The 26,770-nt window shown below is 38.5% G+C and overlaps 1 protein-coding gene and 1 pseudogene across 1 annotated transcript; one reads left to right on the forward strand and one right to left on the reverse strand.

Moving 5' to 3' along the window:
* The window catches only part of LOC130867605 (elongin-C-like), a 31,549-nt pseudogene extending 11,294 nt beyond the window's left edge, over positions 1-20,255 (forward strand).
* A 3,841-nt stretch (positions 20,256-24,096) lies between these two features.
* On the reverse strand, positions 24,097-24,569 carry LOC130869890 (40S ribosomal protein S15). The gene has a single exon (XM_057762374.1). It carries the CDS (start codon positions 24,552-24,554, stop codon positions 24,117-24,119), a length of 438 nt encoding a protein of 145 aa, XP_057618357.1. The 5' UTR covers positions 24,555-24,569; the 3' UTR covers positions 24,097-24,116.
* Positions 24,570-26,770: the final 2,201 nt, after the last annotated feature.

Consider the following 26,770-nt stretch of genomic DNA (forward strand, 5'->3'; position numbering starts at 1 on the left):
TGTTTACTTTTAAGTTACAATCTCATATTTCTTACCCAGAAGTTAGTTTAGTTATTATTCTTTATTCTACTGTCTTTCTTGAAATGTGTTAGCTGGTTCTACCCATTATACTTACAAACCACAATCCTGCTATGTGCCTAGCAGGACCAGTCTGCCTCTTCTGCCTTATTAGACCTCCGTCTCCTTCTTGATTTTAAACCCAATCCACAGTGACTTTATTGTTCTATAACCTACCTGGCTGGCTTTCAGCATCATGATGCTAGAGATCTCCCCAAAATTTATCTAATGCCAGCTTGTGAAAGAGGCAACGTGTAAGTAATCCTACCCAAACCCCTAAAGTCAGAAACCCTGGGGTCACACACAAATGTTCAACTAACTCACTGCAGAGCCACAGGTAAGTAAATATTCATTGGTGCCTGTAACATAAAGTAGTGGATGATGTCTCTAAGAGTTGAGGGTTGCTTTAAGCATTAAAAGAATCAATATGTGCACGGTTCTTAAAGCAATAGCTGGTGGAAGCACAGTCTCTAAAATCTTGTCCATGACTTTTATTATCTATCTCCAGGATTTATCCTGCCTGAGAGACCCCCTCTCCTTTAACACTTTAACACTAGGGCTAGAGGGGGAAATCCAGTGATTTTTAGTTTCTCTCTCCCTCCCTCCCTCCCTCCCTCCCTCCCTCCCTCCCTCCCTCTCTCTCTCTCTCTCTCTCTCTCTCTCTCTCTCTCTCATTGTTTCTGTGCAATGAAATAGAGTATCCTGGGAACAGTCCAGAGTATGAGTTCAGATGACCCAGGTCAAACGCATCTGTCCTTTCCTCATTGTGTGATGCTGTGGAAATTTATCTGCCTCAGTCCATTTCCCTGTTTATGGAAGGACAATAACAATGACCTCTACCATGTGTAACAGTTGTCTGGATTCATCACAGCAAATCCTGTGAATGCCTGGGTGTGAGTGGTTATTATACTAATATTCATCACTGTTGTCATGGGTTATCTGATGTCTACTTCCATGCTGCTAGAGAGTATGTCATAGAACTTCCTGAAAAGTCAATGAATAATGACCCCAGTTCAGTGCTCTAGTAAAAAAATATATATATTTTTACTGTGGGCAAGTCTTATTTTTAATTCACAGCTCAATTTAACTATGAGTATAACAAAAATAATCAATGTGTAAAGCTAATTGTATCATTGATAGTTTATCATTAAAATTAAAAGCAAACACTGGATACTTCTACCACAGGCACACATTTCATTCCCCCCTAATATTTATTACAATGTACTCTTCATATGTAAAATCGAGAAGAGTGTGTATTACTCAAATTTCATCACTATAACAAATACCTGTGATAATCAATTTATCAAAGAAATGGGGTTGTTTGAACTCACAGCTTTAGAGTTTGAGTCTGTGGTTGTTTGGCCTTATTGTTTAAAAAAAACATAGTAGAGTAACATTGCTCTTCTCATACTTAGTCAAGTAAGAAGTAGGAAAGAGAAGGGGGGTGCTAGAAAGAGAGAAACAACAGAGGGGGTGGGAGGGAGAGAGAGGATAAAGAGAGGGAAGCAGGAGAGATCAAGGTCCCACAATTTCCTTTGAAGTCATTTTTCCGTAACCCAAAGACCCCATTCCAGGCTCTACCTCTTAAAGTTCATTTATTGCCAATAGTATCAATTTAAATGTCAAACTTTTAATACATGCGTCTTTGTGGGACATCCAACATCTAAAAAATAGAATGAAATGTTCAGAAGAAACAAGACTTTCTTGCACTATATATTACTTCTGTTATTTAATGATCACAAACAGAGAAATATGATACAGAGTATTATGCCTTTTCATAGATTAGAACAAGAAAGGTTACAAAGTTCCCTCAATATCATTCAGCTAATTAGTGTAAAAGTTGAAGGTTAGAATAAAGTGTGTTGATTTTTTACCTCATCTGAAATAATTTTCCACAAATATCAAGAAGAACCTAGGCAAAAACTTAAAAGGACATTATTAGGGCAGAAGGACTATCAATAAGAAAAGAGAAGGTACACAGACCAGCGGATAAAGGTGAATATGATGTGTGTGAAAGATGATAATGAAAGCCAATATTTTACATAATCAATACATGCTAATAAAAATGATTACACTTAAATGCACACAACACAATAAATAAATGTGTTTGTGTTATTTGGGGGAAATAGGGATATACAGGAGAAACATTTCATATAAATTCCTGGTCAAACCATCTTTCTCCTAGAACAATAGAATGTGTTTCAGTATACTCAAACTATCTTGGGATCATTAAAGCATATAACCCAGTATATATATATATATATATGTATATATATATATATATATATATGAGCAAGAATATATATATTTATACACACACATGTATATGCATGTGTATATACACATATATCTTCAAAATTAGTCCCTCTATCTTTCCAAGTCCTGCATCATTTTCTAAGGTAAGCTTTCAAATTTTAACCAATATCAGGTAAAGGAAATAGGGATATAGATGTTTTTTAATGTAAGTCATGCATGTGTGGGCGCTGTGGGCACTAGGCCCATTCATGAGTCCATTTCCTCAGCCAGCCCATTTACTGTAAGTAGCATGTGTTTCCTTGGACTTCCAGGATCCAATGAACTTTCATCTGGGAATACAAACAAGTGAATAGGAGGCCTAAATAATCGATGGAGATTTTGTGTTTATGCACATGATAAGGTTTAATTTTCCACTACTAATTAATACCTTTAATCTTTGTAGCCACTCTCATCCCTTTGCAAAGAACTGACATAAAAATTATGAGTGAAGAATATTTTTCCCTTATGTGAGTTGGCCCAGTCTTTAATGATCCCCAACTCATGACTAAATTACATATTGAAAGACCCTGTTCTGTGCACTAGTTTAATTAGTTTCCATCCAGTACACTCTATAACATATAACTTTCAGACAACTAATCCGTGAAAGTTCGATTGGCTCTCCACCTGAATACTAATACACAAGAATAATGATAAATGATAGTTCCTTATATCCTTTAAGGATTAAAAAAATAAAACAGAAAAACAAAAAAATTAAGAACTCTAATGCCGTTAATTCAGATTCAAAGTCAAGCTCTTCCATTAAATAACTTTGTTGTAACCTTTAGCAGAGATTCTTTGAACTAACAATAATCATCAAACAATCAACCTTAATCAATAAACTAACAAAAATCTCTGTAGTGTTTTGAATATTCAGTAAATATTTGCAAGGCATTTAAAATAATTCCTAATATATAACAAACCAAATACGTCCTAAATAATATTATGTGAATATATAAAATATGTATTATATATAATATATTATAAAATATATTACATGAAATATAATATATATAAATATATAACATAAAATATATGTGTATCCCTGTAAATACATAAAAATTCTTACACATTCATATGTGTATCTGTGTATACATGAGAAGAGATTATAACATTACATTTCTGAAAATGCTTTCTTCAAATTCAAGTATTCCCAAACCTGTACATTTATTAATGTTTAATCAATCTTGAAAATAGGCCTTTAAAACATCATTTATGCTTAAAAACTAAAAGTTTAGATTTATTCTTTACTACTAAAATGTAGAAAGAAATTTAGATATTATCCTTTAAAAACTTGAGTTGGGTAAAATCCATTTCCAAGAAGACCTTTTGGAGAAGGCTAATTGTAGACATTCACAAGTGACCATTGTCTCAGAGTGTGATGCTGGAACCTTGACTGCTTTCCTGTGTCATTCGTGAGCTTGTTATAGTGCATGCTAATGCAATGTGATCCACTACAATCCTGTACAAAAGGCAACTTCAGTTCCTTCCTCACCTTCTCAAACTATTAGGTCAACATCTTGTCCTTGCTTGGATGTTGAGGTCCGACTTCTATTCCTTTTCCTTCAATTCTCCTGAAACTGTTCTAGGGCAGAGCCCAATCATGCAGAACGTGAATTATGTCACTAGCATCTTCTCTTTGATACACACTCCCTGCAATCACAATTTGCATTCCTAATATGCTGACTTAAGCACTTTTTTGTCCCTTACAAAGTTATTAATCTAACTCCTGCAGTATAGTAACAAGGTCTTCCAAAACCAGGTCTAGCTTACCTCCCCAGTTATCTCATGACTCTGCTCTTTCATCAACCTGATGCCAGATGAAAGCAATGGCCATTCCTTGAATAACCTATGCAGTTTTGATACCTCCATACCTGTCACTCAAGTGGTTGTCTGGTTTTTTTGTTTGTTTGGTTTGGGTTTTTTTGTTTGTTTGTTTTGTTTTGTTTTTTATGTCCTCTTTTTTATTCTCAGTTTAAAGGAATCTTAGTTGAATTTTTTAGCTTAATTTCATATGACTGTTTCTCCAAAGCCATACTCCATAAACCTCTTGTGACCTCTAGACCAGACTGCACATGAATTTATTATACCAAACTGTACTGTAATCAATTGTTCCTGTGTTCATCTTCCTTATCTTGTAATCCCAGGCCCCATATTAGCACATATTAGCTTTGGTTGCGGTAGAAGCTTAATTAGGATGTGTGTGTGTGTGTGTGTGTGTATGTGTGTGGTATGTCTGTGCCTCTATGTTCCAATAAGAAAGAACCATGTTTCACTCTGAGGCTAACTGGTTGACTTTCTTTATACATGCATCTTAGTTTTTTCATTCTTTCTGATTTTAATTTTTAATAGTATGTGCGCTCGCGCGCGCATGTGTGTGTGTAGTGGTGCCCACAGGCACTAGAAGATTCTGTGGACTCCCCTGGAGCTGCGGGTATAGGCAATTTTGAACACCCAAATGTGGTTCAGGGACCTGAAATGTAAGAGCAGTAAACTCTTAACCACTGAGCCACCTCTCCTGCCCCTCTTATACTTCAGGAAATGATTATGTAAGGTCCTTTATTTTTCTAAACCCAATGAATATAAAAGGAAATATAAAGTTGAAAACATTGAGAATGAAAAAAAGGCTAATTAATGAAAATACCCTTAAGTATAAGTAAACCTGATACTACACTATTTTTGAGTAACAACATAACCAAGGTAACAATGAATAGAGATTTTTTCTTTATCATAGATAGATAGAGGATAGATAGATAAATAGACAGATAGAGGATAGATAGATAGATATGTATCTACACATATACATATGTGTATGTATGATATGTGTGTATATATTTACATATATATCTACATATATGCTATATGACTATATGACAGAGAGAAGTATATGCATTACTTTTAAAAGTTGATGTCCTTCCATTAATCCATCAGTAAATTTGGCCTAGAAAAGAAACAAGGAAGGAAAAGAAGGACCATGTTGATTTTTGCAGAGTGTGGAATTGAACTTCAGGAACAATTTTATTAGGGTCAGAGTTGACCTGAGAAGATGATGTCTGATAGCACCGATGTCCTACAACAACACATGGGATAGAATTGTGAATTAAATGGGATATCGAGTTAAATGATCCTGAAAACATCTCAAATTGGAAACTAGCATATTTCCGATAAAGTTACAAATAAAGCAAGAATGCACCCCTTTTTATTTATCTTGAACTAAAAGATAGGAAATAAGGAATAATAAATATCTGTAGGGAGTTATTAATATCCGTGGTAGGACTCGTTGAAGCTTCCATTGGATTTTTCATGAAGATAAAGTTCATAACAAAATAACATTTTGCCAAACCACAATGAAATTTTATATGTAGAAAATTTTTTGAAAATCATATTTAATGATCAAATCCAAAAAATTATAACTAAACGTTCTGTTGGATGCACGCCTTATTGTTAGCTATTAGTGTTACCCTAAAATCAAAGATAATCTCATCCAGAGAAACAAAGCTGAATTCAAAGATGCTTCCTTATTTTCTTCTCAAGTCTTCAAAGTTGTCTACTAACTACGCTGATAAATACTAAAGAACATGAGGCAAGTTCTTTGAACCCCCAAGGAAGACAAAAGGAACACAGAGAAAACAGCCAACATAAGCAAGGCCACCATAACACACCTGTAAACATTCCACAAGCTGAAGACTGAACTCACAGGCCAGAAGTTGCTCCATGGCCTCACTTCTACTTAATACATCTTCTTTGCTCCTGTCATTACAGATCACCTTCACCCTTCATCTTCAACAGAGCCTTCCATTGTCTCCAGTGCACAGTGGCTTCTCTCCTAGATACTTTATTGTTATGCCCCTTATATGCGACATCTATTCAATTAAAATGATAACTTTATCTAGTTGTCTCTACGTGTATGTGTAAGTTTGTACCTATCGTTATAAATAGGTAAGAAGATGCTGGAAGCCGGAGATTTCTCCCTTGCTTTTTTTTCTTCTTCCAATGATTTTTTTTTTTTTTTGGTTTTTGCATTTTAGCTTTTCAGCCAACACTGATATATGCTTTCTGAGAATACATGAGAGTAAAAATAAGGTAGTTTTGTCATCCAAATACATTTTTCCTTCCATGAAGATAAGGTGAAGGAATAGACAGTAACATGATGAAAGAAGGGCAGGTTCTCTGATCAGTTAAATCCAGGTTCTTTCCACTGTAAGTGCATGACATCCTGGAGCATATTCTCAACCTCCAGAAGCTTTATTCCTCCACTATCAATGAGACTATTGCTTTAAGATAACAAGTATACATACTAACCATTGGACCAACATTGCATATTAGTTATACTTTCCATTTGAGTTTTTGCCATATTATTTTATGCATACCCTTTAATGCAGAAATGTGTCCTCTGACCCAAGTGCACACTGTCTATTTTTCGTATTGTTTTTGTTGAGCTGTACATATTTCTCTGCTCCCTTTCCTTATCCCCACTTCTACCCTCATTTGTGCCCCTTCATGCTCCCAATTTACTCAGGAGATCTTGTCTTTTTCTCCTTCCTATGTAGATCTATGTATTGCCACACCAACTCCAGTGTCGTCTGTGTGACATGACATATGTCATTATGTCGGATTGGAGCTACGTGTCCCGTGGGACTAGGCTTCCTGAAGGTCAATGGCAGACAGCCCGGTATTGGCTGCTGTTGGGGCATAGACGGGTTTCTTGAGTAGCTGGCTAAGCGGGATATGGGCTTTGCAAAATCTCTTTTATAATAGTGATGTTCTTATATCTACAAGACAAGGATTATATCTTCAGGAACAGCTCTCGGATAGGGAAGCACAGTATGGGAATGTACAAGACTACAGAAGAACCTTTGTCATACACGGGGTGTATGATGAGCAAGGGAATAGATGGGTTAATGTTGATGGACAAATACTGTTATATTATACTTTGAACTTTATGGATAGGCTTGCTAGATCCCAACCCCCATAGTGTCTGCTGCATAAGAAGGTACAAAAAAGTATATTTCAGCAGGTGCAGAGAACTGATTAGGTATATTTGGTTAGAAAGAGGAAAGGCCATGATAGCGATAATGAGACAGAAACTTTCTATTCATAAGATGAAACCACTTGTCTGAGGTTTACATTCCCAAGGACAAGATTTCCTCTTCTAAGGATGCTTTATGTCTAAAACTTATTCCTAATAATGTACTTTTCTTAAATATCGCTGATGTGACTAAAAGAAGCTTTCATACTGTGCCAACCAAGGATACATGACCTTCTGATTTGTTCTTTGTTTGAAAACAATATAATGAAAACATGAATTCAGTAAAATCGCAGCACACTCTCTTGTGTGTTGTGTCTGTCTGTCATTCGCCGAACTTGTGCCTTCCTGTTACCAAGACTTTGCTTCTCCCACGGTCTGAGTGGCTCCCCTGAGCTGATCCGTGGCAATGTATGTCTTTCCTAGGGTCCTTTTTATTGTCTAGGTTCTCTGGGATTGTGGATTGTAGGCTGGTTTTTCTTTGCTGTAGGTCTAAAAGTCACTTATGTGTGAGTACATTTTTTCTGTCTTTTTGTATCTGGGTTACCACACGCAATATGTTTTTTTTTTCTGTACCAATCCATTTGCCTTGAAATTTCAAGATGTCATTATTTTTTTACAGCTGAGTAGTACTCCATTGTGTAAATGTACCATAGTTTCTTTATTCATTCTTCAGTTGAGGGGCATCTGCATTGTTTCCAGGTTCTGGGTATTATGAATAATGCTGCTATGAACACAGTTGGAACACATGTCCTTCTGGTATGAATGAACATTCTTTGGGTATATACCCAAAAGTGGTATTTCTAGGTCTTGAGGTAGGTTGTTTCCTAGTTTTCTGAGAAATCACCATACTGATTTCCAAAGAGACTGTACAAGTTTGCACTCCCACGAGCAATAGAGGAGTGTTTCCCTTACCCCTCAACCTCTCCAGCATAAGCTATCATCACACTATTTTTTACCGAGTGCCATTTTTCATATTTATGTTAGAATACACATCTTTTTGTCATCAGACACCACCACCTACCTTCAAACTGTCTCTGTTCTCTTAGGACTCACACTGTAGGTCTCTACTCTGCAATACTCGCCCAAGGGCTGCCACTCATTCTCTCCAGGTTGTTGTTTTCTTCACTGAAAATATGATTGTCTGTCTTACCTTATTCCTTCCATTACCATTGCCATCAGAATTTTCAGAGAGACAACACTCTTAACAGAAAGAGACTAGATAATCCCACTTCTCAATTCTTTGTTCTCCTTTCTTGGCACACCAATTTTCTACCAATGCCAGTTGGCCACTGATTTCTCCATTCATACACCATTTGCTGCACTGATCATCTTTGAGACAGAGAGCAAACAACTTACTCTGAACATCACTTGTAACTCTGCACTTAACTTACTCTCCTTTTCTCACTGTAACAATTATATTGTTACACTGAAACTCAGTCTGTTGACTCTATCAATAACATCACGTTTCCCAACTGATGATCACTTTGCCCTTAACAAAGATTTTTTATTTCCACCCTAAGATAATTTTTTTGCACATAAACTTAGTTACCTTACCAGTATAATCTTCAATTGAAAGACTTTGCATGACTCCAACTCAGGGTAAATCCATCATTGTCTGCCAGGGCAGGTAAATGTGCAAACAGGCTGAGATCTCACCTTAAGCTTGCAACCCCATGTTTTCCTATGCATCAAACATTTCCTGGAAATTGTACTCTGTTTTTGTGACAAGATTGCTTTTCTATCAGAAAAAGTATATTATCAACCTTCCTGCTCATTATCTTCCTTACTTTATGTAAGTCCAGAAATCAAAGTTTATTATTATTATTATTATTATTGAACTATTGAACTCTACATTTTTCTCTTTAAAGTCTGTGCTATGTTACTTTGAAAACTCCATCGTATCTCTGTCTGGGACTAAATTTTCTCATATTATACTGGATTATTGGGTCAGGCAAATCCTGTTACCATATGGTCTATCTCTCTTCTCTTATTTAATCAAGGATGCTAGTTTTCATACATCCCCCTTTAAACTCTGCATCATCACTTGCTCATTTTTTTTTGTCCCAAACTTATGTCAATGTCTGGTAGATCATGAAAATAGGTAAGCATATGCTCACATTCTTTCTAGTTCCTGTCCCATCTGCTGTCTTAACTTTCTCCAAAGCAATAGAGATCAACCTTTGAATCTCCAAACTCATCTTCTATCTTTCCCAGTCGAGATAATAGTGCCATTATTCAGCCAGTTACTTGAACTTATTAGTCATTCCTGTTTCTTCTTTTCTGTATAGTCCATTTACAAAACTTGGTAGTGGTTCCACTTTCAAAGCATTCGTTTCTTTGATTTTTACTTCTAACTTAACATGCTCTATTCTTAATACAAATTAAAATGGTGAACTTAAAATAAATAAGGAAAGATCACGCTCCCTTATTTTCTTCACAATTAGACAAAACTGCAACAACATAAAGAAAATCAAATTATCATTTATATTTCTTGTTGCTTGCATCTGGAATTCTCCTCTCCAGATTTTTGCACATGTCTATCTTTTTAATCTCTTGGGTTACTGCTCAAATATCAACTCAGTGAAGTTTTTAAATACCTTGTCAAAAATATTCCTTTTGTTCAGAATTTTCTATTTCCCTGCTTCCTTCATTTTCCTCATAGTTATTACCACTTTTTAAATTATTCATCTTAAAATTTTAAATATATAAATTTATTAATGCTTTCAGGATTTCATATATAGTGTATTTTGATTATATTTACCACCTACTACTCCCCCAATGCCTCCCAGATTTATCCTTTTAAAAAATTAAATATTAGTCATTTTTATCTAATATTATAAAATGTATTTAAAACAAGGAATCTTTTTATCTCCCCCAATCTGCAGGAATTTTGTGCAGATGTTTAACTCCCCATAAGACCATTGTTTACACAAATGCTTTGCTACAGTCTCAGACTGAAGTGACTGAGCTTTCCTCTTCATTTCCTTCATGTCAATCCTTTTCAAAATAGCCAGTCTAGAATGACTGATGTCAGATCTCAGCCAATGGGGAAAGGACAGAATCACCACCTGAGACAGAATAAAATCCAAGTGCACGTCCTATCTCAGTATGCTTGCTACTCAGCTTTGGTGAGAAGCCCACCATCTAGATCAAGAGTAAAGTTTTGTTTTGTCGCAATTCACATGATCTCTTTCTTTATGACCCCGAACTTTTTTCTAAAATCCCTCTCTCAATGTTGTGTTCTCTTTGTTTTATTTTTATAACCCAAAGTCCAATTTGAGCTGCCTGTGATTGTGGGTCCATCCATTGGAACATGGTCGATCTACCAGGACCATGTCCTTAAACAGTACTGACTCTCCCTCCTCCCCAGGAAGTCAACAGTTGTAAATAGCTCCTCAGTCAGGTGTAGGTAGGAAGCTGTTATTCTACTACTTATAAAGCAGTTAGCTTCCATTTGACTCTCCAAATACCCAGTGTTAGTTAAACCTTACTTAACCTCTCCTCTGCCATGCCATCCAATTTTATAAATATTCTCATTTGAGATTCTGTGAAGAGAAGGGACACTGCCCTCATCTGCTCAGTTGAGGGCTTGAACTATGAGGAGTAAGGCATGTAGTCTCAGGAGACTGTATAATTACATTAACAAATGCCCAGACTCTGGACTCAATTCCGGGATTCAAAAGTCCAACCTTTCAACTCCCTTGCTTTTCAACCTCGGGCAAAGCAGTTAGAATGTTTTTGTGCTCCTCCCTTAAATTTAACAAGGGGAGGATAATTAGTGACGACTTCACACTCTGTTGAGAGGATTACCAAGGTGAAGACATGTGAAGTCCTTACACTGACAGGTACATCGAAAGCACATAATACAAGTGAACAGTGATCGTCCAGCTTTTATACTGGGTGTTACAGCTGTTGGCAGGACAGACATCACCATCTGATGTTCCCACTGAAATGAAAGTTCATGTTAAGCGTGCACATTTTGATGTTAAATATAAACCTATATAGCTGTTCATATGTGGATATGTGTCCCAGCTTCCTGGATAATATGCTCAAATGTTGAAGACCAGTGATAAGACCTGGGGGTGGGGTATTTGATAAATACAAATGTTCTGCAGTTACTCATCCTCACTATAATGCTAAGAGTTTTGAGAGCATGCCATTATATATCCATATTAAACCCTTGAAATCAGGCGGACTCCCTGGATAATGCTTAAGTATGAGGTAGTTTAATTTTATGTTACTATTTTTAATGGAAATTTAAAGATTTACAAGAAAGTTTATCTTCTTCCCCTGGGAACAGACTAATGGATGGTCTCAAAGGATTAAAAGCTATTAACACAAAGAGACAAAACATTGGAATATGATCATACATCCCTGTTACGAATTTCAATAATTCCAGATCTCTTGTTAAGATTTCCAATTAACAGATCATCAGGGCTCATCAATGGGAAAATCATATGTTTTGCTTGATTCTTAGCCACTAATAAAACTTTCCAATTTTTGTTTGTTCACACGGTAAAAAAAATAAACAAAATTTACATGATTACATCTTATTATTCCAAGTTAGGTGTTTAGGGTTTATTGTGTTTTGTTTTTATGGGATGAACATCAACTGTGGTAGCTTGTCTGAGAATGGCCCTCACAGGCTCACATATTTGAATACTTGGTCCCTAGTTGGTTGAATTGTCTGGGAAGAGTTAGGGGGTATGGTCTTGTTGGAGGAGATGTATCAATAATTGAATTTCCCAAGGCTCCTACCATTGCCACCGTGTTCTCTGCCTCCTGCTTACATTTTGTGAGGTGAGTTCTCAGCTGCTTCTGTCGCCTACCTTCACTTGAGTATCATGAACTCTAACCCTCTGGAAAGTTGAGCTCAACTAGCTGCCTTCTTTTATGAGCTGCAATGGTGGTATATCATAGCAATAGGAAAGAAACTAATACGCTAACGAACTATAAAATTGTGCCTCCCCACCCTCTTATATTGAGCTATCATTTGGGAAAATACCAAAATTCACTTCTTCTTGCATTTGGGAACTAGAGTAGTTCTGCAATGTCCAGTTATACTGATGTGTCTCAGAAAACCAGATGGAGAATGGTTTTGCCTCTTACATTACGGTTACATAACCTCTAAATGAAGGGCACTATTTAACTGACCTCAAGCAAAACAGACCTATAACTAGGTTATAAGAGAAAAAGAGGAAGTGGAATGTGTTGTTTGTCATTTTAGTCTAGAAACAAAAATAGGGAAGTGGGAAGGCACAGCCAAGAAATTCCTGATTATGTCTGCAATACAACATCTTCTTGCTGTTTGGTTATGTGCTCTGCCCTCGTCTCCCCTGCTTCCTTTCTCAGGGAACGTAGGCAGGGTGAATACACATTGCATTTGAGAGAGTTTTTACTGGAGTGGATCTGGAAAATTGCATGAGTTTCTAATATATATTGACAAAAATGTCTTTAGCTACTATAAAGTTAAGCTCAGAAACCAATATTCAATAATCCAAGATATTGCAAAAGTTTTAGTGTTTTTTAGCTGAAGGTTTAACTTCACTCTTTTAAAAAAAAAAGGTGGAATCATGTCTTCTTATCTTCTACTCCTTTTCTTCTACCCTCTCAGTTAGGGGAGGATTGGGAGAGCTTGGGGGAATGGGATAATTGAAATGGAGGAGGGGTAGATACTGGAGCAGGGAATAAGGTATACTAACCAAGGGAGCCATTTTAGGGTTGGCTAGAGTCTTGTCTCTAGAGGGGTTCCCAGGTGGCCAAGGCGATTTCCCCAACTAGTTCCGTGGGTAGCAAAGGAGAGGGAGCCTGAACTAACCTTATCCTATAGCCACACTGATGAATATCTTGCATATCACCATAGAACCTTCATCCGGTGATGGATGGAGATAGAGACAGAGACCCATATTGGAGCACTGGACTGAGCTTCCAAGGTCCAAATGAGGAGCAGAAGGATGGAGAACATGAGCAAGAAAGTCAGGACCGCAAGGGGTGCGTCAACCCACTGAGACAGTGGGGTTGATCTAATGGGAGCTCACCAAGGCCAGCTGGACTGGAACTGATGGAGCATGTGATCAAACTGGACTCTCTGAATGTGGCTGACAATGAAGGTTGACTGAGAAGCCAAAGACAATGGCACTGAGTTTTGATTCTACTGCATGGACTGGCCTTATGGGAGACTAGTCTGTTTGGATGCTCACCTTCCTAGACCTGGATGGAGAGGGGAGGACCTTGGTCTTCCCACAGGGCAGGAAACCTTGACCGCTCTGAGGACTGGAGAGGGAGGAGGCATGGGGGAGGGAAATGGGAGGCAGGGAGGAGGTGGAAATTGTTCATTAATAAATAAATTTTAAAAATTTTTTAAAAAAAGATTTCTATCTTAAAAAAAAATAAAAACTCCTTTCCCATAAAAAATACTGACTTTTTATTTAGATGAAATTCACCACATCCTATTTGAAGTTGAATGATGCATGTGTTTTGAAGGCATGAGAAGGAAGCATGATGGGCCATTGCTCTGGGGTTAATCCCTTAGCAGCCTCTTCTAGACTGACTCAAAAGCAAACATCAAATGCACAAGGTGAAAATAGTGATGCCAAGACCCCCATAGAAATTCACTTTCTCATGGGTCTCACGGTTAAGCCCCTTCTTCTGAAATTCTTTAGCAAGCCAGGTGGTGTGGGGCACACATGTTATCTCAGCACTGAGAGAAGAGAGACAAACAGATCAGGAACTTGAAGCCAGCTTGGGATATGAGGCATTGTCTTTAAAAAAACAAAAACTAACTAAAAAAAAAAACAACCAACTAATTAAATAAATGCAAGTAAAATTCAATCCTGTAGCTAGCTAGCTGTTTCTGGGTCCAAGGTGCCTAAAGATGAAGATACAACCTTCTGTAGATGATTTTGATTCATATGTGTCTCCAAATATATGCTTGGAAATTTAACTCATTGCTGACTGGGAAAACATCTTTTACCTAAGAGTTTTCAAATCAAAGATAAGTGTAACTGTGCACACCTGTAATCCCAGCACTTGGAAAGTACAGACAGGAGGACAAGAGGTTTAGAGGTCAAAGGTCATCCTCAGCTACACAGTAAGTTATTGGCCAGCTTTACCTACATGGTGTCTTATCTCAAAAATAAAAAGAAAAAGAAAGGAAGGAAGGAAGGAAGGAAGGAAGGAAGGAAGGAAGGAAGGGAAAAAGGAAGGGAAAAAGGAAGGAAGGAAGTTTAAAACAATTTTTGGTAAGAAGGTCTTTGGGGTGGGTAAAAACCATCCCAGAATATACACCAATTATCTTGCAAGCTCATTTGCATATTAACTGTACAAAAATGTTGAGCTCTACCTTCATTGTATCTTTATTCACAAAAACAGAATTGATCATGATGTCTAGGCCATGCTGTTCATCCAGGGTCACTCAGTTGATCATTAGAATATCTCACTTTGATCTCAAGCTTACCCTTGATGGGTACTAAAGTTGTCGGAATCATCCTGCCTCCAGCATTAAGGCTTCCTTTTTTAATTCCACATAGCAAAATGTTGTTTGCTCCTGTCCCATAAGTGAACTGGCAGTGTCATCTCTCAAATCAGGTTATTAATATCAATGAGCCTTCTGACTCAACATTGTGAGCACACTGCGCTTGCTTTGTTCTCCAGTACACATGCCTTCAACACTCGCCTTACCCATCCGCAAGGATCAACTCAAAGGGACCTTGGGGCAATCCTCCTGGTGCTCTGATATTCACCTGACAGGCCAGACAGCCCTGGCACATTGACCTCAGTTCTCCCTAGGCAAACTGTTTAAAGTTGCATGCTTAAGATTAAATACTTGGGGCATTAGGCAGCCTGGATGAAGGTTGTTATTTCACTTCAAAGAAAGACGATTACATTTTTATTAATGTAAAATCCTTTGTATACCTGCTTAGCTTTCTGCTTTAAAACTTCTTTTGAAGACAAATGGGCATAATTCTTCTCTCAGATCTAACCAGAGACCGCATAAATTACAGGTCCCATCAAGGAGGATCTAAATGGAGAAGACTCCTTCCTCGGTTGTCCTTTGTGGATTCCACCACAGAAATCTCCCAGGGCCAAATTTAAAACATATTTGCTTTAGACTTTGCCAAGTTTGGTATTATTTTGCAATTTCAGGTTTTTTTTTTTTTTAATTCTGTGTAGACGCATTTTCTGTCTCTTCTCTGTTTTTCATAGTTCTTTTACCTCTTTCTGTCTCTAACATCTATTTTCAGTAAAGACAGCAAAAAATGATAAGAAATTGGAAATGTGTTGGCTTTTGTTTAAAAGGCATTCTGGTTCTTCCTATAAAAGCTAATGAAAACCTTCTGTGTTACCAACCATCCTACCCTATTGTTACAGGCACAGTGCACATTGCTTATAGGACTATTGGGGAAAATGTATGTTTTAAAAAAAATGAATAAAATAACAACAGCCAGAAGCAGGCTTCCTAAGCATAAGTTACTGGGCCCAGCACTACTCGCAACCTGTCTCCAAAGGCAACAGATCACTCATTCAAAGTTCTCAAGTTTCTTCTCAAAAGATTAAAAGTAAACCAGGGAGGGTGGCACATGCATTTAATACCAGCACTTAGGAGGCAAGTCCAGGTGAATCTCAGATAATGCTTTATCACAAATAGGATGTCAGCATGCCAGAAGACATAGATAGATAGATAGATAGATAGATAGATAGATAGATAGATAGATAGACAGACAGATAAATTTCTCTATTATATGTTAAAATTTAGTTCATTGAACTGCTGGAATTCATAATCTTGGTCCAAGAGAGTTTGCTCAGTTGAAATAAGCCCAAAAGTATCTTGCAAAAATGATGCCAGGGAAAGTCATCTCAAAGTTCCCTCCAGATCACCTGTCTCCTTTAGATTTCCATTGAGAAATTGCAGCAAACATGCGGCATCTTTAATGCTGGTGGCTTACAATGGTCCAACACTATGCTGAGAATTTTGTAGACACATTTTCATCTGATCCTTGCACAGCTCTGTGATGCTATTCTTCTCTGTTTCAGACACCTAAGAAGCCTTGGTGTCCTGCTTATTTTCATATGTTCCAATGGTCACAGACCATAAACATCATCTTAGATTGTCCTTAACTATGTGAAGGAGTCAATAAAATTTACCTTACAAAGTTTAAGATCTTGTTTTCATCAATTAGAAAACAAAAGTCTTAATGTTGATCTAGAAAGGCTAAAAATACAGTTCCCCACTCCCACTGGTTTTATGAAAATTCATTCCAGTGTATCAGCCCTCAAGGTAAGTAACAGGTTTTATAAAAGATAATAATATTATCTAAGATATTACTTAAGAACAGCCTTAAAATCGCATCCTAGTTACTTTATGATAGCAGTTAATAAACACTGGAGTCCCACTAAACCATATAGTCTGTTTAGTGTGAATCTTCATAGCTCATGCAAACTACCATGCTATAGTGGCTCATGCAGGCACAACCAAAATCAGAATAAAGTTGAAGAGAGAGAGAGAGAGAGAGAGAGAGAGAGAGAGAGAGAGAGAGAGAGAGAGAAATCACTTGGAACCCATCCTCACTGTAGTCCAGTGGTTCTCCTGTGGGTCTCAATCCCCTTGGGGATCACATATTAGATATTTCTATTATGATTCATAACAGTAGCAAAATTACAGTGATGAAGTAGCAACAAAATAATTTTATGGTTGGGGGTGACCACAACAGGAGACCCACTGTCGTAACTGGTCCTGTAACCAAAAGCAAGTCACTCCATCCACACGGACCTCAGTTCTTCTCAGGACTGTTGAGCATGCTACTCAATGTTCTTTGGTTCCCTTTTTTCCCTACAAGTTATGATCATATACATTTATACTATATATTCAGGGAAGTGTTGCAACAACTGGGGCCATAATGGCAGCCAGTGCTCAGTATTAAGGCTGAATCTGCTTGGCGCAGAAACAAAGCACATGTTCTAGAGGGCAAGCCTGTATGCACGCTTCAAGACTTGGCATGGTACCTCTGCCGGATGGCAGGGAATGCATTTGAGTCTTATTTCCACACACAAATAGCAATGGCTTTAAGAGTAAGATTTCAGGATGCGATGATAAATAAGGGAAAGATTCTTTGAAATATTGAAGATGATATTTGAGGAAAGCAGGAGGAAATTGTCCTCATATTTCTTTAAGCCAGTGTTTAATCATATATTTGCAAAGGGGAAATTGTGACTAGCATGGCGTGCAGCTGTGTGTTGAAGAACTGAACGAAGACTGCAGTTGGCTCTTAAATTAGAAGCACATCTGAGGTTTGTTAACAATCTGTGAGCGATGCTAACGTGTTGGATTTCTCACTCCTTATTTGTGTATTTATATGACACACGAGAAACAGGAAAAGGAGAGAGAGAAAGAAGAAAGGGAGAAGAAATGATCAGGAAGGAGAGAGAAAATAGGAGATGGCTAAGCAGATACTGCAGTTTGTGTGTAGACTTGATTTTGTGACAGACCCTTTCCTGGAAAGAGAAAAATGAAGAAAATCTTTTAAAACCACTAGAGCAGCATGGTAGAAGAGCCCCGGGACAGAATCTGATAGGTTCTTGTTCAACCACAAGTTTCAATACCAGACACATGGGAAGGAAAACAACGTGATGCAATAAAAGGTTCCTGAGACGTGACACATACCTGTAAACCCAGCACTTGGGAAGCTGAGGCAGGAGAATCATGGATTCTGGGCCATTGTGGGCTGCATACCGAGATCTTGCCTCAAAAACCTCATATATTTTTAAACATTAAACTAAGAAAAATCTAGAGAACAATACTACACTATATAATCTGAGAGCATAGAATTAATTTCTTAAGACCTGAACTCAGTTCTGATTATGGAATGGTATAGGTGTCTCATGTTTGCTTCGGCAATACTCAGCTACAGACAGGCCCATCTCATATGCTGATTCTCAATCATTTTATTCATTGGTCAAGCACAATTTCTGATACTGTCAAAGCAACATACACAATCTTTGGAACAAGCTCATTCAAGCTAAAAATGCAAGTATTTAATACTTACTTGTACTCATTAGGTCACATAAAATCAAACAGAAGTAAATTTAAGAAATACACTGACTTTTGTCATAATCTCAGAATCACTTAAGTCAATTCCTTTTTTTTGGTTTTTCGAGACAAGGTTTCTCTGTGGTTTTGGAGGCTGTCCTGTCTTGTAGACCAGGCTGGTCTCAAACTCACAGAGATCCGCCTGCCTCTGCCTCCCAAGTGCTGGGATTAAAGGCGTGCGCCACCACCGCCCGGCAAGTCAATTCCTAGCATTCTTCTCAATCTGTAAAATTTTAAAATTGATCCTTTTTTCCTTCTTAATTTTAATTTGAAAAATCATGTACAATGAATCTCAAGTACAAAATTGCAAAACAATAGTTTAGGAATCTGTCAGCAAGGACTTTTCTTTTTACTGTTGTTTGTTTTGGTTTGGTTTTACAGGCAGGGTTTCTGAGTAGCTCTGGCTGTCCTGGAACTCACTACTACACAGGTCAGGCTGGCCTTGAGCTTGAACTCCCAGAAATCTGCCTGCCTCTGCCTCCTGAATGCTGGGCTCAAAGGCCATACTCAACCAATGTAAAGTCTGTTCTTTCACCCTTCCCGAGCGATTCTGATCAAGGTTGCAAAATATATACATAAAGACAAGTACTCCTGTCCCCTGTGTAGTAAGAAGAGTGGCAGGCTGCATCCAGCCACCCAGCTAGCTTAACCCCCAAAATAACCACACGGAAATTGTATTAATTAAATTACTGCCTGTCCCATTAGCTCTAGCCTCTTATTGACTAACTCTCCATCTTGATTAATTCATTTCTATTAAATCTGTGTATCACCATGTGACTGTGGCTTACCGGGAGAGATTCAGCATGTCTTTACCTGGCAGCTGGCTCCATGGCGGCTCTCTCAGCCTGCCTTTTTCCCAACATCCTGTTCTGCCTACTCTGCCCACCTAAGGGTTGCCCTATCAAAAGGCCAAGGCAGCTTCTTTATTCAACCAAAGAAAACAACACATAGAAAGAATACCCTCCTACACCACCCCTGGGTCTAGGATACTTCATAGATTTTAGAAACACTGATGCCTGGTTGCTAAGATTCCTTCAGCTATGAAGTGTTCGAGTCACAAAAAACAGAAAGTACTAAGGAGAACATGGTGTATGAGTGCGTGGAGTCATTGAGGACAGGCACATTACAAACTAATTAAAAGATGTGTCAATTTATCAACACTATTGCTAATAAACACATCACAGCATACATAACTGATGCTAAGTAGATGGACGGATTGCCCTTTTGCTGGAGGTGACCAATTAAAAACACAAACCAATAAAGACAAAGGAGACGTGTCCTCACAGGGATGTGAAGGGTAGGCGGTGAACCATGTTCCATTCTGCAAGTGGGAGGGAGCATGTTGGATTAAAAATGTAGGGAAAGGGGAACACTAGGTTTTTCCTTCAGACACAGGCAGATAACTGTGTCCTTGCCTCACCAGGAGACTATTTAGGTCCCAGTAGGAACAAAGTTTTACATTTTGAAAGACCTACAGTGGCTGTGAAGAGCCTGATGCCGTGAGTGTCCAATTAATTCCTTCTGGAGGTCATAAATTTATCATAGAAAGAGAGCAAGCAGTAACGTGAGGAACAATAAAGGCCACGCTGAAGGACCGACCAGGCCAGTTTGCTGAGAAGGAAATGAGAGTCAGGTTTAGAGCGACAGTCACATGTGCCCGTGAGAAAAGTTTAAACATGTTTGACCTACAAGGTCGTCTACACTAACAGCTCCACGGACAAAGCTGAGTTCCCAACCGCACCTGAAATCTCACCCGCGCTGATAATGGCTGCCAAACCCCTAGACTGTTAAATAAAGTAAATGATAACACAGTGCTAATCTTTTCAGTATTAAAAACTGAAATGAATGACGGCATAAAGAGTCTGGATGAAGAAAGAGAAAAACTGCAAAAGGTGTCAAAGCGTATGATGCTCCGGAGAGAGGAGCAGTGGGGAGGTGACTGTGACCTCTAAAGCAGACAGACCCAGGAAAATCTCGCAGATGCTCGTTTCTGTAGGCCTACCAATGCAATCAACATACCTAGAAGACTTTCCCCTTTTCTTTTCTTATTCTTTCTGTTAAAAAAAAAAATGTCTAAGTTGGGGATGGGATGTGGGTGGGAGTGCAGGTGCCACTTTAACCCCAGCACTCAGGAGGGAGAGACAGGCAGATCTCTGTGAGTTCAAGACCAACCTGGTCTACAGAGTGAGTTCCAGGAGAGCCAAGACTACACAAAGGAACACTGTTTCCAAAACCAGAAAGAAAGAAAAGAATCTAATATTTTCTTTGTGTATATGTGGTAAAGAATGTTGCATGTGACACAACTGGGAAATGAAAGTCAAAAATATGCCTTATAGATTTATTCGTTTTATTATTTTACATATATAAGTGTTTTGCTTGCATGTGTGTATATGCACCTCATATCTGCCTAATGTCCACAAAGTTAAGAAGGTTTCAGATTTCTGGGCAACAGAGTTACAGATGGTTGTGAGCCACCAGGTAGGTGCTGGAAATTGAATCCTAGCTCTCTGCAAAAGCAACAAGTGATTTTAGCCACTGAGCCAGTCTCCAGTCCAGGTCCAAAGGGGAGAGAACAATTTGTGGGAGTCAGTTCCTTCCATCCACCACGTGGGACCTGGAAAATGAACACAGACTGCCAGACCAGGCAGCTGTGCGCTTTTTCTCTAACTCACCTCACTGGCTCAGTTTCTCCTGCTTTCAACTGAACACACTGGGATTCGGAATGACAATTGAATTTTGTTATAACAAAATAAACAGGCATATAGATGATTATGTTATACAATTTTCATCTTATCTACTGTCACTGGTTTCCACATATTGGGATTATTTAAACTGTCTGAACTATGGGGAAGCTGGCCTACAGTTTTGCTTGCTTTTTCCTGGGAAAACCAAAACACTCTATAGTTAGCTTTTAGTATCATGACATTGCTTCACTGAATTCCACCTCCTAATTCTGTAAACCATATTTAAAGCAATCATTGCTTTGGTATGATATGACTGGGTTTGTGTGAGATGTGTGTGTGCACATGCGCACATGCTCTTGCACACATAAGCACACACAAACGTGGGTTCTGATTTAAAGTCAAATTGCTACAATCATGCATGGAAACAACTTAAGATCCCCAAAGTCTCCAATAATTTAAGGATAAAAATTTATTTTAGTTACTAACATCTTTGCTTCTTCTGTTGTTTTCTGTTGTTGCTATTTTCACTTTATCCTTAAAAAAAATAACACTTAGGCCCTACAGTCAACTTTATAGAAGCATTTTAAGAGACAGAAAGAGTAAATCTTTTTCTTTTGTTAAAGTAGTATTCATAAATTTCTTCAAACATGATATATATCTAAATAGATCACATGTTACATGAGAAAATAAATGCTACCTTTATATAAATGGTTATATTTATTATATTTATTTATTTCTATTTTCATGTGCGTGTGTGTGTGTGTGTGTGTAAATATAAAATGGGCATGCAGGTGCCCAAAGAGGCAAGAAGAGGGCATGTGATCTCCTGGAGCTGGACGAACAGATAGTGCTAAGCTGCTTGATGTGGGTGGGTGTGCCCAATTCTGGTCTTCCTCAAGAGCAGCAAGTAATCTCGGCTGCTGATCCATCTCTTCAGCCCCTGCATTCTTATTCTTAAATTGCTACATTTTTCCTCCCCTATTTCTCCTTCTCATGCTAATATGTTCTGTACCCTTCTCCTAAAATGACTGATGTCAAACCCTAGTGCCTGTCCATGTTTGCTCCATAGCTGTAGAATCTTGTAGACACATAGCCACACTCATGGGTGAATACCCGTATGGATCTAATGTGTTATCATTGCTTATCATGTTGTGATAAATAGATTCAAAGGTGTTCCCATAACTCCCATGTCCCTTACTTGGAGAACACATCTGGAACTCCTGGTAAATTCAGCAGAGGGATGATCATTGAATACAGATGATTCTATGTAGAAACTGTTACACAAGATTGCCAAGTATTAACATCTAGCTCAGTGTTAAAGCATTTGCCCAGCATGTGTGAAACCCTGGGTCCTATCCTTAATACTGCCATTTTTCAAAGTGCCTTTGGTTTCATGTTCCTGTAACCAGATGTGGTGGTGTGCATCTACAATTTCAGCAGTTGGGAAGCTGAGGAAGGAGAATTGCGAGTTTGAGACCAGTCTGGGCTACAAAAGGAGACTGTCAACAAGAGCAGTAATGAAAAAAAAAAAAAGTAAGGATGGTGATGCAGCTCGGTCGGCAGAGTGTTCGGCCCCAGCTTCACAGAACTAGATGTGGTGTGGGGGCCTGTAATTGGAGCACCCTGAAAGTTTAAGCAAGTGGATCAGAAATTTAGCCATCTTCAACTAGACTGAGACAGTAGAGATCCTGTCTTTAACTCTATCTCCATTTTACCTGAGGCACAGCTATTTGATCACCTAGATATAATGTACAAAAGAGAGTTTTCAAGTCAATTTTCAGAACATCTTCCTTATTTAAAAGGGTAGAAGTTGAAAAGGGTGAAACTTTGTGGTTGAAGAGAGACTTTCCCTACAGAGAGCTATCAATAAGGTATGCCAACTGTCACTCCACCGGAGAGTGACCGGGAGGCTTACCACTTACCTCAAGGACAGTGACTGAGACTTCTGAAAAAGCCATTATACTTGTCAAAATGAAGACAGAGCCAAAAAGTTGGATAAATTGCTGAAGGAGGCAGTAAAGCAGAGGACTTTTGCTGAGGAAAAAACTGTGGTCAACACAAGGCCAAGGTTGTTATAATTTCTAGGGATGATCTATGTGTCACAAAATGGTAAAAACATTTACCTCCAAGTTCTAAGGACCTGAGATTGATTCCCTAAGACCCACATGGTGGAAGAAAAGAACCAACTCCCTCCACCTCCAACCTTCACATGGACATAGTAGCACATATGTGTCACACCCATAGACACATATGCACACACAATAAGCAAATAATATACAAATAAATAAAGGTATTTGTCTAATGGAGCTATTCTACAGTCTGTCCAAGAGTAGTATTGTATATGCTATCCAGAATGGTAGAAAATCCTTCATAAAAAGATGCTAAGGTGGTCCAAGAGATGCTCAAGGACTGAGAAAGGCAAAACAGTTGCATCAACCCACAATCAGTAAACTTCAGGGCAACACATCAAGTATTACAAAGTTATCTAAGGATCCACAAATGTAGTAGTACATTTGACCATTTCCAAAATTTTAGAGTACCAGATCTTGAAAAATTTGTCATCTAAACTCTTTTTTGGTCCTTTCCCTATCCGTGCTCTCTTTTGCATCACCCCTGTTTTGATGCTGAAGGAGTCGGGAGGCAGCCAGTCATGTGAGGAAAAGGCAACAGATAGTCCTCCCTCCAGCACCAGTCCTATAGCTGGGGAGGGAAGCTTGAGCTCTGAACAAAGTCTTAAATTATTACACCGACTGTTGATATTAAGTATTACACTGAATTTTTCCGAAGCAAGCTGGTTGAATGGTGATTTATTATCATTTCATAAAAACAATTTAAATATTCATATGAAAAGTTAGTCATTTAATTTCAAGTACACAGAAGTTAATGTGTACCTCTTATATGCCAACAGTGTTGACATGCTTTTTTTTTTTTTTTTTTTTTTTTGAACATGAGTCTTTATTGGCCACAGCTACTTGAGGGGGATGAAGCGGGAGGAGTGGGTGGCACCGATGCCAGGCCGGCCGTGCTTCACAGGCTTGTAGGTGATGGAGAACTCGCCCAGGTAGTGGCCGATCATCTCCGGCTTGATCTCCACCTGGTTGAAGGTCTTGCCGTTGTACACGCCCACCATGCTCCCCACCATCTCGGGCAGGATGATCATGTCCCGCAGGTGGGTCTTCACCACCTCGGGCTTCTCCATGGGCGGCGCCTCCTTCTTGGCCTTTCTCAGGCGCTTGAGCAGCGAGTGCTGCTTCCGCCGCAGGCCGCGGTTGAGGCGTCGCCTCTGCCGGGCGCTGTAGAGCTGCATCAGCTGCTCATAGGACATGTCCAGCAGCTGGTCCAGATCCACGCCGCGGTAGGTGAACTTGCGGAAGGTCCGCTTCTTCTTCTGCTCCACTTCGGCCATCTTGGCGGCGACTCGGAAAAGGACTTGACATGCTTTTGACACTCAAGCTTATAATGCACACTCTTTACTCAGGCTTCAGAGCTCCTGGCATACAGATGTGTGAGCATCTTTCTTCCCCCTAATGGCACTAGCCATTAAAACATCATCATTACCACTATCAGATATGACATTTTGAGAAAAAAAATGTGAATTTATTTGTATGAAAGTCTGTGCATATGCATAATTTACATAATCTTTTTAGACTTAGTTGCAGATCAAACTTTTCTCTTGTTATAGTATTTTAATTCACGTTTTGAGAAAGAACATTATTTCTTTTCTCCTTCTTTGAATTTGAAGACTATTTTCTTGCTTACCATTTGATGTTTTTTATTTGGTTATTTTACAAATATCTTGAGCACTTGCTATGGTGTGGGCACTGCCCTGAACATTTTGTTGTGTTCGTATGGTTACCAGTTGGCAGCAGTGTCTAATACTCCACAAAAATTTAAATTCTATCAGAACAATGAAAAATGTGTTATGTAATTATTTCTTATATTACATTTATTTATTTCTTCATGGCCAGGGAGAAGGCTGGTGGCATGAGCATGCCACAGCACATGAATAGAGGTCAGAGGATAACTTGTGTGAGTTGGTTCTCTTCTTCTACCATGTGAATTCCAGAGATTGAATTCAGGCCATCAGACTCAGTAGCAAGCACCCTTATCTGCTCATCTGTCATTCAGGTCCAATCTTATTTCTGTTATGATGTCATGTAGCTAAAAATTCAAAACTGTCAGATCAATAATAGAAACCTATACACACATATGTATTGCATACTTTATCATAACTTCATATGTACTGGCAATGTGGCTTACTGGGTATGGGTATTTGCTGCCAAGCTATTCCTGGAACTTACTTTGCGAACAGAGAAAATAGCTGTCAGAAAGTTGTCCTCTGACCTCCATAAGCATGCTGTGGCATGCACACACACACATACACACACACACACACGTGCATACATACACGTGCATACACACAAAAAACAGATGTTAAAAAATAAAAATAATATAATATACATAAAAATAACACAACAGTGATGTATTTAACACCTAACCATACAGTTTCTTTTAAAGCATTATTAATATCAGCAGTCAGACTTGCTGTGGTCTAAATTCTGTGTCCAACAACTCACTAGCTATATAGTTTTGAGCAAGTTATTTGTCTTGAACCTAATTTTCTATCCATCAAATCAGAACAATAAAGTAATGTATAATGTCACAATGAATGTCGATGTAGTTAGTATAGAGTCTGTATTTAATACGTCAGTTTTTAATATGGTAAAAGGATTGTAAGTAAGAAATGTGTACCTGCACATTTGGAATATCGTGGAAACCAAGGAGTCCTTGACAAGCCCAGGGATAAATGAGAATTATTTGGACCAGGCTGGTCTCAAACTCACAGAGATCCGCCTGCCTCTGCCTCCCAAGTGCTGGGATTAAAGGCGTGTGCCACCACCGCCCGGCTTCAAACTTTGACTTTTTAAAACTTACTTTCTTATTTAGGGTTTGTTTTCTTATGTAACATTAAAAATAGTTAAGTTTTCTCTCCTATCATCTATTCAAATACTTGTATTCTTTGAGGTACTCCCTGTAGAAGATCTCACAGGTCACAGTGGTATTAACTCAGGGGTACTCATAGTGACCAATACAGGCCAGGATAAACTCTCACTGGTCCACCCCCACCAAACTTTGAAGCAGCATTGACTAACTCAACAAGGTAGCATGGTATGGTTAAACAATATTCACAACAATACTCACAAGGCATTATAAAATAAAGTACTATTTATTACTGAAGGCAACATACTGAACTCCGTAAGAGACAAGCCACCCTCTACGCACTGGAGACACACAAGCAATGCAATAATTTTTGCCATAGTGACTCATGAAAAAATAACCGCCTTCTACTTCCTCAAAACAAAAGCACACCTGAGAGAGAGAGATGCTGGCTGGAACTTGTTACAGCCTCTTTCCCCTTGCTATCCACTTATAAATCACATCACGCATTGCAATCTTCAGCTTTATAATTGCTCAAGCCTTTTAATCTTTTCCCGTGGAGGCAGGATTAGGGTAGGCGGTACACGTTGCCCTGGTAAGATGCATTTGAGGCACGTATGCAAGATAAATCCCGGTCTCCACTCTTGACAGTAAAGGACAGGGGCACTGTTATGTTGATTTCAT

The sequence above is a fragment of the Chionomys nivalis genome, chromosome 2, assembly GCF_950005125.1.
Source record: "Chionomys nivalis chromosome 2, mChiNiv1.1, whole genome shotgun sequence".
In the NCBI taxonomy this organism is placed as follows: Eukaryota; Metazoa; Chordata; class Mammalia; order Rodentia; family Cricetidae; genus Chionomys; species Chionomys nivalis.